At 45.6% G+C, this 16,783-nt stretch overlaps 1 protein-coding gene across 1 annotated transcript in view; it reads right to left on the bottom strand.

The window, feature by feature from the left end:
- LOC125287565 (inactive carboxypeptidase-like protein X2) overlaps positions 1-16,783 on the bottom strand; it is a gene marked incomplete in the record, with an annotated part of 196,546 nt that overhangs the window by 139,563 nt on the left and 40,200 nt on the right. Inside the window, 1 exon segment of the mRNA XM_048233475.1 lies at positions 3,802-3,886. Within this exon segment, the coding sequence (XP_048089432.1) occupies positions 3,802-3,886 (85 nt within the window).

Consider the following 16,783-nt stretch of genomic DNA (forward strand, 5'->3'; position numbering starts at 1 on the left):
TTGTTTAACTGCCTCCCCTGACAGCTGGATTGTGGTGGTTTGGGGTATGATGCAGACAGTATTGCATTTGTCTTTACTATCAGAAGAGTCAAACCTTCCATAGAAATTATTAAGTTTGTTTAAGAAGAGGAGGTCCATGGTTGTATCCATTTGTTTTTGGGGGGTTCTGCCCATCATTTTATTAAGCCCTTTTAAAATCAATTTTAGCCTTCTGCATCTTCACCCTAAGCTCCTTCCTTATGTCTCTGACTTTCTCAGTGTCACCCTCTAGGAAAGCCTTCTTTTTCTCATTAAAGGGGTGGTTCAGGATTTTGGACATAGAACCTCATTTTCAAGTTAGCAAGTGTGATATTTAGTTCGCAGGTGCTAGGCTAGCGCAAGTCATCAGTATGTGTTAGCCTGCCGCTAAAAACAGTCTTTCCCACTCCACAGTACACCTTTGCTTTTGCTTTGCTTTTTGTGAGAGTGTTTCTACTTATCTCAGTAAGGGAAATAAATCAAGAGCCTATGTTGAGTACAAATATGTCTTCTGAAGGCCTAAACAGAGCCCAGCCATAACATTTTGATCAACTTTGAGGGACAGCTATTCCGGTTCCGGCGCCGTCAGGTGTGGCAGCCTATTCAGCAGCTCCGTGTCTTAGTGTTTGTTTCTACGTCTTTTGTCTACTTTTTGTTTACTTTTTACTTCGCAACTTTTTGGATATTATATACTTTAATTACTCTTTCTGCTGTTAAAGAATGTGTTTGTGTTGTATGTATGCTGCTGAGACCTTGAATTTCCCCTGGGGATCAATAAAGTATCTATCTATCTATCTATGACCATGCAGGATCATCCAGACCAAATGTGACGATTTTGCTACATGGTATTCCTATTGATGTACCAGCATGCAAAATTTGAGCCTCCTACATGGTTTAGTTCTTGTGCTTTGGGCTTGTGAACTTTGACAAAAAAAAGAGGCCGGACAAAATCGACATCCCCTCCCCCTGTAAAACTGGCTGTATCTTGGAAAGTATTGATCTTACATAAAAGTAATTTTACAGTGCGTCTCCTGGGTAACATACAGTAGGTACACCTGGTAATTTTTTCCGAATTTTTTGAGACCTAAGTGCGTGGGCCCTGGTTGAATTGACGTGGAATGACCCTTATACATGTGCATTTGTGACCTGAAGTAACCTGTGCTTGCATATGTGCATGCCATTTAGCCCAATGCACAGTTGATCTGGCATTGACCAACTTTAGATTCTTTGATATAGAAAGGAAATACATTGTTTTGGGGCATTATAACATAAGAATTTCATGTAGAAATGTGCTACAATTTCAAAACCAGGTTACTCTGGAATGGCTAATTCTACAGAGGAATGCTATCTTTGTTTGCTGCATTTTGATTGTTTGCTATGTGTGAGTGAAGAATTTGTGATGTATTCCACCGAGGGCAAGGGGTGTGGTGATAATGTAATGTCATGTAAATTCAGCCTTAAATTTTTTGTGCACCATTTATCACAGGAACTAGCCACTAGCTTAGGTCGCTTTCACGTGATATGTATGTGATATCTGTGTGACAAGTATTCTGTAAGCAATTCAACAGAGAAGAATGGGAGTGAATTTGGATGCACATTGCATCCATCGGCCTCATAGGGTTAAACCTTAGGCTATATACAGTATATAATAGTTATTACAGTGGAACAATTAGCTAAGTAGTAATGTAGCTAAGATCAAGTGTAGTATCTGTTATTTCTTGGGGGCAGGTTTTCAGTGTGATTTGGGATTTAATTTACTTTTGGACTGTTTGATTATATTGCTAAATGTTGGGACTGATGGACACTGAAATCTGGGGGTATTTGATTGTTCACTATTAAGTTTCATGTAGTTGAAAGTGTGTTGGGATTTCCACCCGCTTATTGTGCTGTGAACATGCGCTATGTTTAATGGGAATCGTACTGCATAGCCAAGCCTAAATAGAGTTATTTTTTAATGATGTATGATTTACTTTTTTATTAAATTTGTAGGCTGGAATGCCTCGTGGCAACAATTGTGTTTAAAAAGCCCAATAATGTAGCCTAATAACTGCTTCAGCCTCTGGTAAGCTCAGAAGGGATGGCAAGCGACTGGTATCTTGAGAGCAACGTGTTGGAGACCCATGGTGTACATGTACAATGACTTTTCATTGGCAACTATTAAACCAACCAACAATATAAAATATTAAGAGCTCTTTTATTTAATTGAGTTAAATTGAAACAATGTCTTCTAGTACTAATGGACTGATGGCCCTACTGGCAATTATTATCTTGGCTTGTATTTTGGGGCCGGCCTTTATTTGTCCGAATCGACCACGACCCCAGCTATTATCCGAGGCCCCGCTATAAATAGAATCCCAGCCATAATTTCAGGATCTACGGTATTTACAAAATGTGTGCTTTTGGTCATACCCTACCATGCAGTGTGGCAGTAGGCCATTAGTGTAAAACAAATTCATTTATTTGCGAAACTTCATGCAGTAGAACTTCACACAGCTAGGCATGCAGGACATAATGTTTGCACAGGAGAGAGAATAAGAATAAGAGTAGAAGCACGCCTGCAACCAGCTAAGGATTAGCTAAACACGAGATTTCAAGGCCATGGACATACATTTTTCTTTCAAAAAACAGAAATGGTGAAGGCAGCAAGGTAGGCAAGAGAGTTACATTGCTGGTCAAAACGTTTGCATAAGAACTGGTTTATAATGCTGAATGAAGCACAAAGCTTTACTGAAGCACATACATACACTGTTTAAAGTCACAGACACAACGAACTAAGGTAACTTTTATGCATACGCAAACCTATATGGCCTATAAATACCGGTAGATATGGCTGTGTAGTCTGTTTACCATAACATTTATTCCTGCAGGCGCCTGCTCACGGCTGTAGGCTAAAAGTTTAACGTGGGCAGGTGACAAAGTATCAGCATTATTTTACTGAGCGACATTTGTCATTAGGTCTTGTACCTAGTCTAAAAAAGCTGTTCCAGGTCAGTATATAAAGCTAAATCTATTGCTTGCTTGAAGTCTGGGAATTGCACTTAGGCTACTCGGTTTGGCTGGGAGGGCTTAGTCTACCAGTGCCGCGTTTGTGATGAGTTACGTTGGTCGTACCTGTTTTGTGGCTGTCATACATTTAAATTGCTTTGCAAGAAGTACATAGAACATAACTTGCACCGCTGTCATCTTCTTTAAGAACCTTTCCAAATATTTCCCATATTGCTTTTCCTGGAGGGGTGCCTTTATTATTTTAACTTCTTACGTCTTCAGCTTCTTTACCTCCATCTCTACAGTCTCCACTTACAGTACCTATGTGGCAAGTATGCTTCAACCAATGATTTCTTTGAAATGCAATTATGAGTTAAATACCAATTACAAACTCACTTAAGGACAGTTCTTCCCCCCCTGCATGTTTCTCACTAGAACTTCTACAACTGCCTACTCATTGAGAAGACATACTGTAGGGAACTGGTTACGTCCAGGAGCAAAACCAAAAAAACATGAACTCCCTTTTATCCCACATGCTCTTAAACTGTACTATAAGTAATTTTATACTTACTGCACTTGTCCTCTTGATAATTTTAGCTTGTTTTATATATGCCCTTAATTGTGAGTTTTACTTTGTTGTTTGACTAAATTCAGGACTGTAAAAACACTATGTTTTTCTAATGTTTCTGCCATGTCAAACCAATAAATGAAATCTGAAACCTGAATGAAATGTTTTTGCACTGTGTCTTTTTAAGGATGCATTATAAAATGAAATAATTTATCCCTTTAGCCACTCACCAAGTCCTCAGACCCATTATTTAGGGTGACCCACGTATGGCTGTCATTGCTAACCAGCACTTTGTAAGATGTCACCCAGTCACTCCTGAAAGCAAACAAATGAGTAAGTAACAATAAGGCAAAGAAACAATAATGAAATAAGGCAACACATGAGAGATTATACAATTGGGTTCTATGGAACTATTTATTTGTTTCTGATTGGCCGAGAGACGTTCCATGAGTTGGAATATCCCTGGACCGTTCAACTCAGACTCAGCACAGCAAATAATAAATCACTCCGCGATACAATGCAAAGATTTGACACCCAGCTCTCCACTATTTCAAGCAATGGTAAAAATATGAACATGCCACTGATGATCTTATGAACATGTTCCACTTGTCAAGCGTAGTTTTATTAATTATTACATTACATTTAGCAGACACTTCTTGATTCTAATTAGAACCAGAGGATACTGGATTTACTACCCAGCTCCAATACGGGGGTCATAAAATATTCAACTAAAACTATTGGCAACAGCTAAACTCATCTTCTGGAGTTGCCCTTTGTATCTAAAATCAGAACCATAATAGAAAAAGGTAGACTCTGCTTTGATTTTTTTTTTTAAAAATCTCTAAAATCAGAGCAGGAAACTGATATGAAAGCCAATATGACAACCACATGGTGACGTAGATGAATGGAAAAACTCGCTCAACACCCTCTGAAAAAAGTCGACTGGGTTCTAGATCCTTTCTGTAATGTAATAAATGTATAGAAAAAAGGACAGCACTACAGTTCCTTAAAAAACGTTCAATCGCTCCACGGATGTTTAGAGCTAAAAGCTCTCTCTCTTTCTGGGGACCCACTTTTTAAAAATGACAGACAATCGCGACCCATATTGTTTTAGGCCACAGGTTCTCAAACTTTTCAATAGCACATAAGTCGTTATATTAGCCTATTTCTGGAGGTTTCTTTGGAAAGTTGAATCCGCATTTTTCTCTGGAGTTAAACGTTTGCTTGTTTGTAGGCCTTATACTAAGGCTGTGTATTGATGTTGTGACAAGCTATGTTGTAAGAATGTGAAATGAATAAATATCAGAACAAGAGGCTTTTGCACAATAGCCATTTTAAATCCGAAATAATAAGGAATGTGAGGAAGTTGCTATTAACTTTAAAGAGTGCATCTCGAAACTATACAGCCTATGACGCAAATTGAATATGTCCAGTAGGCCTACACGGATGTCTGCTTGACAGCATGGAAACTAGATTTTAATCGGTCAACGATTAAAGTAGCTGTCCGTTAATGTTCGTGCTGATTCTTGTCCCTTGCATTTTGCAACTGCGAGGTCCATGGCAGGCGCCCCACAGAAATGTTTCATTTTGCGAGTGAGATGCACGCTGTCCCCTCTGCGACGCGTTCGCCCCCAGTTTCAGAGCTATTCTAAGTGCAAAATTGCACAGAGGGCCATGACTGTGGTAAACAAACTATATCCTAATAGAAAACTGATAACTTTCCTGGTTAAATGGTATAAGCTAGGCCTATTAGACAACATAAATTGTGCTGGCGACCTAAATAAAATCTCTTGCGATCCACCCGTGGGTCGCGACCCAGTCTTTGGGAACCAATGTCTCTAAATCACAGTGAAACTCAATAATGTGCACAGTGCAGAAACATCACCATTGCATACAATACATTACAAGGAAAGCTTTCCATGCGTCAAAGCGTTTCCATGTTCACTGTCGTTTAAGAGGGGTCAAAAGAGGCGCCGGAGCCAGAGACTCTCGGGGCCAAGATGGCGGCCAAATCCAATATGGCCGCTACCTGAAAAGGGCTGAACTTTTGAACCACAAGAGCTACAAATACAAACTTGATGTCTTTTTCAACTTAATTGATCATGGGAAACACATAGGAATGTTTATATTTATGACCCAGTATATCTGGACCACTTAATCCTCCAATTCCAATATGGCCACTGTCCAAAAAAGCAGTTTTGACTGTAGTTACACCCCATTGTTTGTGCCAATTTATCTACAAGCACCAAATTTGGCACGGATACAGCTGACGTCATAGTCAAATGATTTAGCCAGGGCGCCTGAGTTAGTGATCTCTGAGACCAAGATGGCAGCCAAATCCGCCACCTGAATAGGGATTTGGCTGCATATTTTGAACAGATGAGATACAAATGTATAATTGATACTGTCACGGGCCACAGACTCAGGACAGGGAGGTAGAGTTCAAACAAGATAGTTTATTTACAAAGGAAAACCAGGAAATGGGTTGTCAAACCCAGGTCGGGATCAAACAGAAGTTCCACTGGAAACAGTAGGCCAAGGAGGGTCCAAAACACAGAGGATCAGCAAACTTAACGGAAGAAGTCCCAAAACACAGAAGATCGACTTAACTACAGTAGATCCAAATCAGGAGGTGACTTCGTGGGGGTCGGACCAGGAGGGGGCGCTGGAACAGGTGAGGGGAATCCAGGAGGAGTATTCCTTGTGAGTCAGGCTGGTGGATAGCACCTTGGTGTCATCACTGACGAGGCCAGACAAAGACTGAGGGGAGACTGGGGTTTTAAGTAGGGAGTGAGGCTGATTGGGAACAGGTGCAGGTCATTAGTAAACTGGGGAGTGTGAACGAGTGAGGGGAGCTTCAGGAGAGAGAGCAGTGGGTGTGGCTGGAACCGAACCTGGTGTGACTGTGACATTACCCCCCCCCCCCCCCCCCCCCCCCCCCCCTCCAGGGCCGCATCCAAGAGCGAGGGGCCCGGCGGCCGAGGTCGCCCTCGACCCGAGGGGCTGGTCGACTGGGATGCGTCGCGATGGAACTTCGGTGAGCATGGAGGGGTCTAGGGCGTCGTCCGCGGCTGACCCAGGAGCGATCTTCAGGGCCGTAGCCCTCCCAGTCGACCAGATACTCCAGTCGACCTCTGCGGCGCCGGGAGTTGAGGATGTCCTTAACGGCATAGATGGGACCCTCGTCCAGGAGGAGCGGCAAGGGGGGTTCCACTGCAGCACCAGGTTCTGTGGAGGAAGGAGAGTGAGGTGAATGGTAAGGCTTTAGAAGTGACACATGGAAGGTGGGGTGGATCTTGTAGTCAGGGGGAAGCTGGAGGCGGTATGTGACTGGGTTTATCTGGTGAGTGATAGTGAAGGGACCAATGTATTTGGGGCTTAGCTTTTTGCTGGGCAGTCTCATCCGGATGTCCCGGGTGGAGAGCCAGACCTTTTGTCCAACCGTGTACCCCGGTGTGGAGGACCGTCGGGCATCGGCATGGTGACTCTGGCGGCGAATGGCTCGCTGGAGGTGGCTGTGAGCTTCGCCCCAGACCTTCTCACTCTCACGGAACCAAGTGTCCACCGCTGGGACATCAGAGGGTTCCCCTGACCAGGGGAACAGTGGTGGTTGGTGACCGAGTATGCACTGAAAAGGGGTCAGGCCGGTGGAGGGCTGGCGTAGAGAGTTCTGTGCATACTCGGCCCAGGGTAGGTAACGGCTCCAGGTGTTCTGGTGACCATGGCAATAGGTCCGTAGGAAGCGACTAATTTCTTGGATCCTTCGCTCTGTCTGACCGTTGGTTTGGGGGTGGTATCCCGAAGTAAGACTCACCGTCACCCCCATCAGCCGGAGGAAGGCCCGCCAGAATCGCAAAATGAATTGTGGTCCCCTATCCGACACTACATCTTCAGGGATTCCCATCTGCAGGTGTGGCCCTCAGACAGCGGGAGATCGGTGGCGAAGTCAACTCCGAGATGTGACCATGGTCTCTTTGGAATGGGCAGAGGCAGCAGCTTCCCTGCAGGCAGATGACGAGGGGTTTTGGCCATGGCGCAGTCCACACGCAGATCCCAGGGTGTCCGGTGCCGGGTGAGGAGTGTGCCATGGTGAGGAGGTGGGTTCGGAGGCTACGAGGCATGTAGGTGTGATTGTCTGGCTTGTTAGGTGGCACAGGCTCAGTCTCCATAGCTGCGGCGATCTGATCATCGAAGGTCCACTGGATGGGACTCACCACCACGCCAGCTGGTAGGATAGGCTCAGGCTGTTCCGGGTTGTCCTCAGGGTGATAGATGCGAGACAGGGCATCAGCTCGACAGTTACGTGAGCTTGGCCGGTAACTGATAGTAAAGGTAAAACGTGTAAAGAAAAGGGCCCACCTGGCTTGGCGAGGGTTGAGTCGTTTTGCTTCGCGGAGGTACTGGAGATTCTTGTGATCCGTCAAGACCAAAAACGGGTGACTGGCTCCCTCCAGCCAGTGACGCCACTCCTCCAGGGCTAACTTGATGGCAAGCAACTCTCTGTTACTGATGTCATAGTTGCACTCTGCAGGGCTCAGCTTCCTGGAGAAGTAGGCACACGGATGAAGACGAGAAGGGTTACCATGGTATTGGGACAACACAGCTCCGACGCCCGTGGTGGAAGCGTCGACCTCGACGACAAACTCCTTGTTGGGGTCAGGATGACGGAGGACAGGGGCTGAGGTGAAGGCCTTCTGGAGTTCCCGAAATGCCTGGGAAGCCTCTGAGCTCCAGGCAAGGGTCTTCGATTTTCCTCGGAGCAGAGTAGTTAGGGGAGCAGTGATCTGGCTATAGTTCTGTATGAATCTCCGGTAAAAGTTGGCAAAGCCCAGAAAGCGCTGAAGTTCCTTTATAGAGTGTGGAGCTGCCCAGGAAAGTACAGCCTGGACCTTCCCGTCATCCATGCTAACTCCCTGGGAGCCTAGGAACTGGACGGTGGGTTGGTGGAAGGTACACTTCTCTGCTTTGAGAAAGAGCTGGAATTCACGCAATCGAGACAGGACCAAGGAGACGTGCTGGATGTGGTCATTGAGATTAGGGGAATAGATCAGGATGTCATCAATGTAGATAATAACAAATTTATTAAGGTAATCTTGAAATATTTCATTCATGAAACCCTGGAACACGGATGGTGAGTTCGACAACCCATATGGCATCACGAGATACTCGTAATGACCAGTAGGGGTGATGAAGGCTGTCTTCCACTTTCGTCCCCACGGCGAATCGCACCAAGTTGTAGGCACTTCGAGGTCAAGTTTGGAGAACAGCGTAGCTCCACGCAGCTGTTCCAGAGCTCGGGACAAGAGGTAGGGGGAGTAGGAATTTGACAGTGATTTTATTGAGGGCACGTAATCGATACACGGTCTAAGATCTCCATCCTTCTTGGCCACAAAGAAGAATGAAGAGGCAGCTGGAGACTTGGAGGGGCGGATATACCCTAGCTTGAGGGCTTCATCGACATAAGCCTTCATTGCTTCCTGTTCCGGCAAGGACAATGGGTAGACCTTCCCCTAGGCAGAGGTGCCGGGTAGCAGGTCTATTGCACAGTCCCAGGGTGCGATGTGGAGGTAGCTGGGCTGCTGTTGTGGACAGAAGACATCACTGAAGGAGGCGTATGCTGGCAGGATGGTGACGGACGACTCTGGACTTCGATGGATGTGGCGTTCACCGGGGAAATTTGAGGCGTTGGCTGTGAGAGCATTGGGAGTTGGGGAAACAGGAAACTTCAGGACAGTTCTTGCTCCACTGAAGAATCTCCCCCAGTAGACCAGGAGATTGTAGCTGAATGCTGAATCAGCCATGGGCGCCCCAGGATTACCTCTGCAGTTGACTCTTCGAGTATGAAGAATGTGATGGATTCCACATGTAGGCTTCCCACCCGCATATCAAGGTTCTTTGTTTGATATTGGACCCGCTTGCGGATGGCCAGGGGCACCTACTATGGAGTGGGCGTGGAAGGCAGGGGCATTGTGAATCCGCTTGGGAGTTGGGCGTTGGCAGAGGAGCCGAGATGAAATTCCCTCGGAGCCTGAGTCAATGAGAGCAGAAGCCATGTAGGAGGAATCAGCAAGGATGACAGGTGTGACTAAAGGCTTTAGATGAACACTGGGAGTACGGACTGTACTCACCATTGGTCGAGGCGGGCGTGTGGGGCATTGGGCGATGATGTGGCCTGAGTTACCACAATATAGGCACAACCCCTGAGTCAGACGTCTGCGTCTCTCTGATGGAGTGAGCCGCATGGTGTCCACCTGCATTGGTTCTGCGGCGGCCCCTGCTGCCTCTTCCCCGGCACAGGGAACTTGGACTGGTGAAGAGGTGGAATGGAGTTCGCGGATGCAATTCTCTCTGCGATGTGCAACATGAATGGCAAGCTGGATGAATCTCTCCAAGCCTATGGCATCATCATAGGACGACAGTTGGAGGCGTAGAGTGGGTTCTAACCCTGTAGGGGCGCAGTGAGGAGGGGCTGCTTCATTCCAGCCGCTGGCAGTGGCAAAGAATGGAAGCGGAGGGTGTAATCTGAAATGGACCTTCGTCCCTGCCTCAGGGCATGCAGCTCCGCTTGGATGGAAGAGTCTCCCTCAGGAAGGTCAAACACCTGTTTGAAATGGGCCACAAAGGCATCCACAGACTCGGTGATGGGTACAGCTACACGCCAGACGCCTTCAGCCCATTGTAGAGCACGTCCAGAGAGTAGGGAGATGATGTATGCAATGCGGGATCGCTCTGTAGGGAACCTGTGGGGTTGCATCTCCAGGGTCAGGGAGCATTGCAGGAGGAAGCCTTTGCACGCCTCTGGTGATCCAGAATAGGCTGTAGGATTAACCACGGGACTGGACGGGTTCAACGGCGGAGATGGTGCTGGCACCGGAATTGCCGCTGTCGCGGTAGTCAGTGCCAAAAAACACACCATGCCAATCTCTAAATATTTATATTTATGATTGTGTATGTGGATCCTCAAAGTCCCCAAATCCAATATGGCTACTGTCCAAAAAAAAAGGTTTTTGACTACAAACTTTGAACCAAATGCGCTAAAGATGAAAACATAATGTCTATATTTTTTTTACCATGACAAACACACAGGAATTCTTACGCTTGTGATTGTTGTGATATGTTTAGATCCTACATTTGCATTTACAAGAAAGCAACTACCTGATGATTTCTACTTTCCAAATATTCTCACCAATTTTAAAATTGAGAATGTAGGGAAGGCATATAGTCAGAATTCCAGCATACAGTAGATTTGGGCAACTTTGAGCAAATATAGAGAATGCTAGTTGACTGTATGGACTGTGATGGAGCAGCTGGACTTTATGAAAACCCTGAAGCCCTCATGCTGGCAGGGTCTGACTGTGCCAGAATAAGTACAAGAGTTTCAAGTAGTGTATGATAGCAGCTCATCATCATCATCATCATCATCATAAAGAAGAGGCATACAGCTTACAAGTCATGTTCAGGAAGGATGTTAAATTTTACGGTTATGGAAACCCATGGAAATCCCTTCTTATCAGCGAATCATGACCTCATAGCTCTTGACACCCAAGATATTATGGAAAGAGAAGTGGCTGATTAAGCTCACTACTGCTCACAAAGTTGGTGCAGCCCTACATGCTGCCTACATTAGAGCAGCGACTTGACAAAGGTCACCAAGCCTGTATCAGATATGATTCTCGGGCAAACATACTGACATTTGCCAATTGACCTGACACAAAAGCCAAGCACAAAACAAAGAATGGTATTCAGAAGCAAAACATGACGCTCATCACACAACTGTTCCTTTCCCTTCAGTCCAGGCCTGATGCAGACATGGCAGAATTCTTCAGGTTTAGTTTAGTTCAGGTTTAGTTTAGTTTTGAACTTTCTACTAAATTAGGATTAATGCATTATCATACCGGATATGTAATCATCCCACCTCTTGTAACTTTCACCGCAGGTGGCTTTAAACACCCTGTCCTATTCTCTACACCTGACTATCATATGCATTTGTCATGTGTACAGACCTTACTGTCTGTATTGACCCTAGGCAGATGGGTCAGGCCCTTGAGTCGTGGATCTGCTCGAGGTTGCTTCCTATATGTATCTCCAATTCTAGGGAGTTTTTCCTCGCCCCTGCATTTTTATTTTATTTTCTTTCCTTTCTCTGATTGTCTACACTCTGTAAAGCGCCATGATACATGTGTAATGTTTTGGCGCTCTATAAGCACAATTAAATTGATATTGAAAATAGAGAGCACTGCAAGTGCTGTAAAGCCGGAGTTCGTTGCACTTCTATATGCATGTGAGGGTGCTTGTACAAACAATGATGGTGGAGACGATGACTGATCTGGTGATTGTGAGTGATAATAAGAATTCACTATTGTTTTTTTTTATTATTGCCTTTTTTTGTTACACAGTTGTGAAGCAGAGTTTTGGACAAATCAACTATATTGTTCTTTTAACAATTTGCCATAATATAAATATTGCCTTGCAATAATAATTGTGTCTTATTCTTTCTTACCACCCGGAGAGAAGAAATACTCTTTTCTGATTGGCTGGCAGGGTGGCCTTTAATTCTGAATAACAGGACACCGTTCCATATCAATGCTTATGAATGGTAACTATAACAACCATAGTAGGGCGGCGATTGCAGCTCTAGAATCTTTGGTTGCAGGCTTCACAACAATGGAATCAACTGTAAACAAGCTAACTGTCCATGCTAAAGTTGTACAACAAGCTGAACTAGTGAGCTTCTTTTTAAACGGAATCGTGTGTTTCCTTTGCTTTACAGTGGCAACCGGGTGATAAGCGGGATAACGGCCTTCGAGGTGCGCGTCGGGGAGTTTTTTGCCCCTCGCCCTCGTCCATTAATTCCGTATAACAGGACACCTCGGCGACCGAGATACTCGTAATGACCAGTAGGGGTGATGAAGGCTGTCTTCCACTCGTCCCCGCACGAATCGCACCAAGTTGTAGGCACTTGAGGTCAAGTTTGGAGAACAGCGTAGCTCCTCGCGAAAGCTGTTCCAGAGCTGGGACAAGAGGTAGGGGTAACGGAATTTGACAGTGATTTTATTGAGGGCACGGTAATCGATACACGGTCTAAGATCTCCATCCTTCTTGGCCACAAAGAAGAATGAAGAGGCAGCTGGAGACTTGGAGGGCCGGATATACCCTAGCTTGAGGGCTTCATCGACATAAGCCTTCATTGCTTCCTGTTCCGGCAAGGACAATGGGTAGACCTTCCCCCTAGGCAGAGGGTGCCCGGGTAGCAGGTCTATTGCACAGTCCCAGGGTCGATGTGGAGGTAGCTGGGCTGCTCGTTGTGGACAGAAGACATCACTGAAGGAGGCGTATGCTGGCAGGATGGTGACCGGACGACTCTGGACTTTCGATGGATGTGGCGTTCACCGGGAAATTTGGGCGTTGGCTGTGAGAACGTGGGAGTTGTGGGAAACAGGAAACTTCAGGACAGTTCTTGCTCCACTGAAGAATCTCCCCAGTAGACCAGGAGATTGTAGCTGAATGCTGAAACAGCCATGGGCGCCCCAGGATTACCTCTGCAGTTGACTCTTCGAGTATGAAGAATGTGATGGATTCCACATGTAGGCTTCCCACCCGCATATCAAGGTTCTTTGTTTGATATTGGACCCGCTTGCGGGCCAGGGGCTTACCTACTATGGAGTGGACGTGGAAGGCAGGGACGCAGCGAATCCGCGGGAGTTGGAGGCGTTGGCAGAGGGAGCCCGAGATGAAATTCCCTGCGGAGCCTGAGTCAATGAGAGCAGAAGCCATGTAGGAGGAATCAGCAAGGATGACAGGTGTGACTAAAGGCTTTAGATGAACACTGGGAGTACGGACTGTACTCACCATTGGTCGAGGCGGGCGTGTGGGGCATTGGGCGATGATGTGGCCTGAGTTACCACAATATAGGCACAACCCCTGAGTCAGACGTCTGCGTCTCTCTGATGGAGTGAGCCGCATGGTGTCCACCTGCATTGGTTCTGCGGCGGCCCCTGCTGCCTCTTCCCCGGCACAGGGAACTTGGACTGGTGAAGAGGTGGAATGGAGTTCGCGGATGCAATTCTCTCTGCGATGTGCAACACGAATGGCAAGCTGGATGAATCTCTCCAAGCCTATGGCATCATCATAGGACGACAGTTGGAGGCGTAGAGTGGGTTCTAACCCCTGTCGGAACGCAGTGAGGAGGGCTGCTTCATTCCAGCCGCTGGCAGTGGCAAGGGTACGGAAGCGGAGGGTGTAATCTGAAATGGACCTTCGTCCCTGCCTCAGGGCATGCAGCTCCGCTTGGATGGAAGAGTCTCCCTCAGGAAGGTCAAACACCTGTTTGAAATGGGCCACAAAGGCATCCACAGACTCGGTGATGGGTACAGCTACACGCCAGACGCCTTCAGCCCATTGTAGAGCACGTCCAGAGAGTAGGGAGATGATGTATGCAATGCGGGATCGCTCTGTAGGGAACCTGTGGGGTTGCATCTCCAGGGTCAGGGAGCATTGCAGGAGGAAGCCTTTGCACGCCTCTGGTGATCCAGAATAGGCTGTAGGATTAACCACGGGACTGGACGGGTTCAACGGCGGAGATGGTGCTGGCACCGGAATTGCCGCTGTCGCGGTAGTCAGTGCCAAAAAACACACCATGCCAATCTCTAAATATTTATATTTATGATTGTGTATGTGGATCCTCAAAGTCCCCAAATCCAATATGGCTACTGTCCAAAAAAAAAAAGGTTTTTGACTACAAACTTTGAACCAAATGCTTAAAGATGAAAACATAATGTCTATATTTTTTACCATGACAAACACACAGGAATTCTTACGCTTGTGATTGTTGTGATATGTTTAGATCCTACATTTGCATTTACAAGAAAGCAACTACCTGATGATTTCTACTTTCCAAATATTCTCACCAATTTTAAAATTGAGAATGTAGGGAAGGCATATAGTCAGAATTCCAGCATACAGTAGATTTGGGCAACTTTGAGCAAATATAGAGAATGCTAGTTGACTGTATGGACTGTGATGGAGCAGCTGGACTTTATGAAAACCCTGAAGCCCTCATGCTGGCAGGGTCTGACTGTGCCAGAATAAGTACAAGAGTTTCAAGTAGTGTATGATAGCAGCTCATCATCATCATCATCATCATCATAAAGAAGAGGCATACAGCTTACAAGTCATGTTCAGGAAGGATGTTAAATTTTACCGGTTATGGAAACCCATGGAAATCCCTTCTTATCAACGAATCATGACCTCATAGCTCTTGACACCCAAGATATTATGGAAAGAGAAGTGGCTGATTCGCTCACTACTGCTCACAAAGTTGGTGCAGCCCTACATGCTGCCTACGTAGAGCAGCGACTTGACAAGGTCACCAAGCCTGTATCAGATATGATTCCTCGGGCAAACATACTGACATTTGCCAATTGACCTGACACAAAAGCCAAGCACAAAACAAAGAATGGTATTCAGAAGCAAAACATGACGCTCATCACACAACTGTTCCTTTCCCTTCAGTCCAGGCCTGATGCAGACATGGCAGAATTCTTCAGGTTTAGTTTAGTTCAGGTTTAGTTTAGTTTTGAACTTTCTACTAAATTAGGATTAATGCATTATCATACCGGATATGTAATCATCCCACCTCTTGTAACTTTCACCGCAGGTGGCTTTAAACACCCTGTCCTATTCTCTGCACCTGACTATCATATGCATTTGTCATGTGTACAGACCTTACTGTCTGTATTGACCCTAGGCAGATGGGTCAGGCCCTTGAGTCGTGGATCTGCTCGAGGTTGCTTCCTATATGTATCTCCAATTCTAGGGAGTTTTTCCTCGCCCCTGCATTTTTATTTTATTTTCTTTCCTTTCTCTGATTGTCTACACTCTGTAAAAGCCATGATACATGTGTAATGTTTGGCTCTATAAGCACAATTAAATTGATATTGAAAATAGAGAGCACTGCAAGTGCTGTAAAGCCGGAGTTCGTTGCACTTCTATATGCATGTGAGGGTGCTTGTACAAACAATGATGGTGGAGACGATGACTGATCTGGTGATTGTGAGTGATAATAAGAATTCACTATTGTTTTTTTTTATTATTGCCTTTTTTTGTTACACAGTTGTGAAGCAGAGTTTTGGACAAATCAACTATATTGTTCTTTTAACAATTTGCCATAATATAAATATTGCCTTGCAATAATAATTGTGTCTTATTCTTTCTTACCACCCGGAGAGAAGAAATACTCTTTTCTGATTGGCTGGCAGGGTGGCCTTTAATTCTGAATAACAGGACACCGTTCCATATCAATGCTTATGAATGGTAACTATAACAACCATAGTAGGACGACGATTGCAGCGCTCTAGAATCTTTGGTTGCAGGCTTCACAACAATGGAATCAACTGTAAACAAGCTAACTGTCCATGCTAAAGTTGTACAACAAGCTGAACTAGTGAGCTTCTTTTTAAACGGAATCGTGTGTTTCCTTTGCTTTACAGTGGCAACCGGGTGATAAAGGGATACTTGACCTTCGAGGTCTTGGCGTCGGGGAGTTTTTTGCCCCTCGCCCTCGTCCATTAATTCCGTATAACAGGACACCTCGGCGACCGTCAAGTCAAGTCGGCTTTTATTGTCAATTTCTTTACATGCACTGGTCATACAAAGAATTGAAATTTCGTTTCTTACTTTCCCATGCAGACATAGACATGCTTTAAATACAGACATGGACATACTATAGACATAGCCATAGACAATAAACATTAAATTAAAGTGCAAGACTGAAATATAGAACATGTATGTATCAAAATAGAAATATAGGACATATATATAAAAAAAAAATAGTGGTAGTTGTGTTGTATATTTATATAGTCTTAACAGTTACATGAAGTTTAAACTTGTGCTTGTGTGACCTGTATATTTACATTGATATGCAGTATGCAGTAATTTCAAGTATATCAGGCTTGATGTGAAGCAGCAACACGTTAGGCTGCACAGTCACAGTGCAGTTCCACAGGGCGGTGTTGGGGGGGAGGGGGGTTAGGGTAGACAGGATCCTAGTTTCCTAGGTTCCTGGCTGGCTGGTGGGTGGGGGGGGGCTGTCAGTGATGGGAGAGTGGGTAGAGTGTTCAGCATCCTGATTGCTTGGTGGATGAAGCTACTTGCCAGTCTGGTGGTCTTGGGGGGCGGAGGCTCCTGTACCGCTTCCAGAGGGCAGGAGGCTGA

The sequence above is a fragment of the Alosa alosa genome, chromosome 22 (assembly GCF_017589495.1).
Source record: "Alosa alosa isolate M-15738 ecotype Scorff River chromosome 22, AALO_Geno_1.1, whole genome shotgun sequence".
In the NCBI taxonomy this organism is placed as follows: domain Eukaryota; kingdom Metazoa; phylum Chordata; class Actinopteri; order Clupeiformes; family Clupeidae; genus Alosa; species Alosa alosa.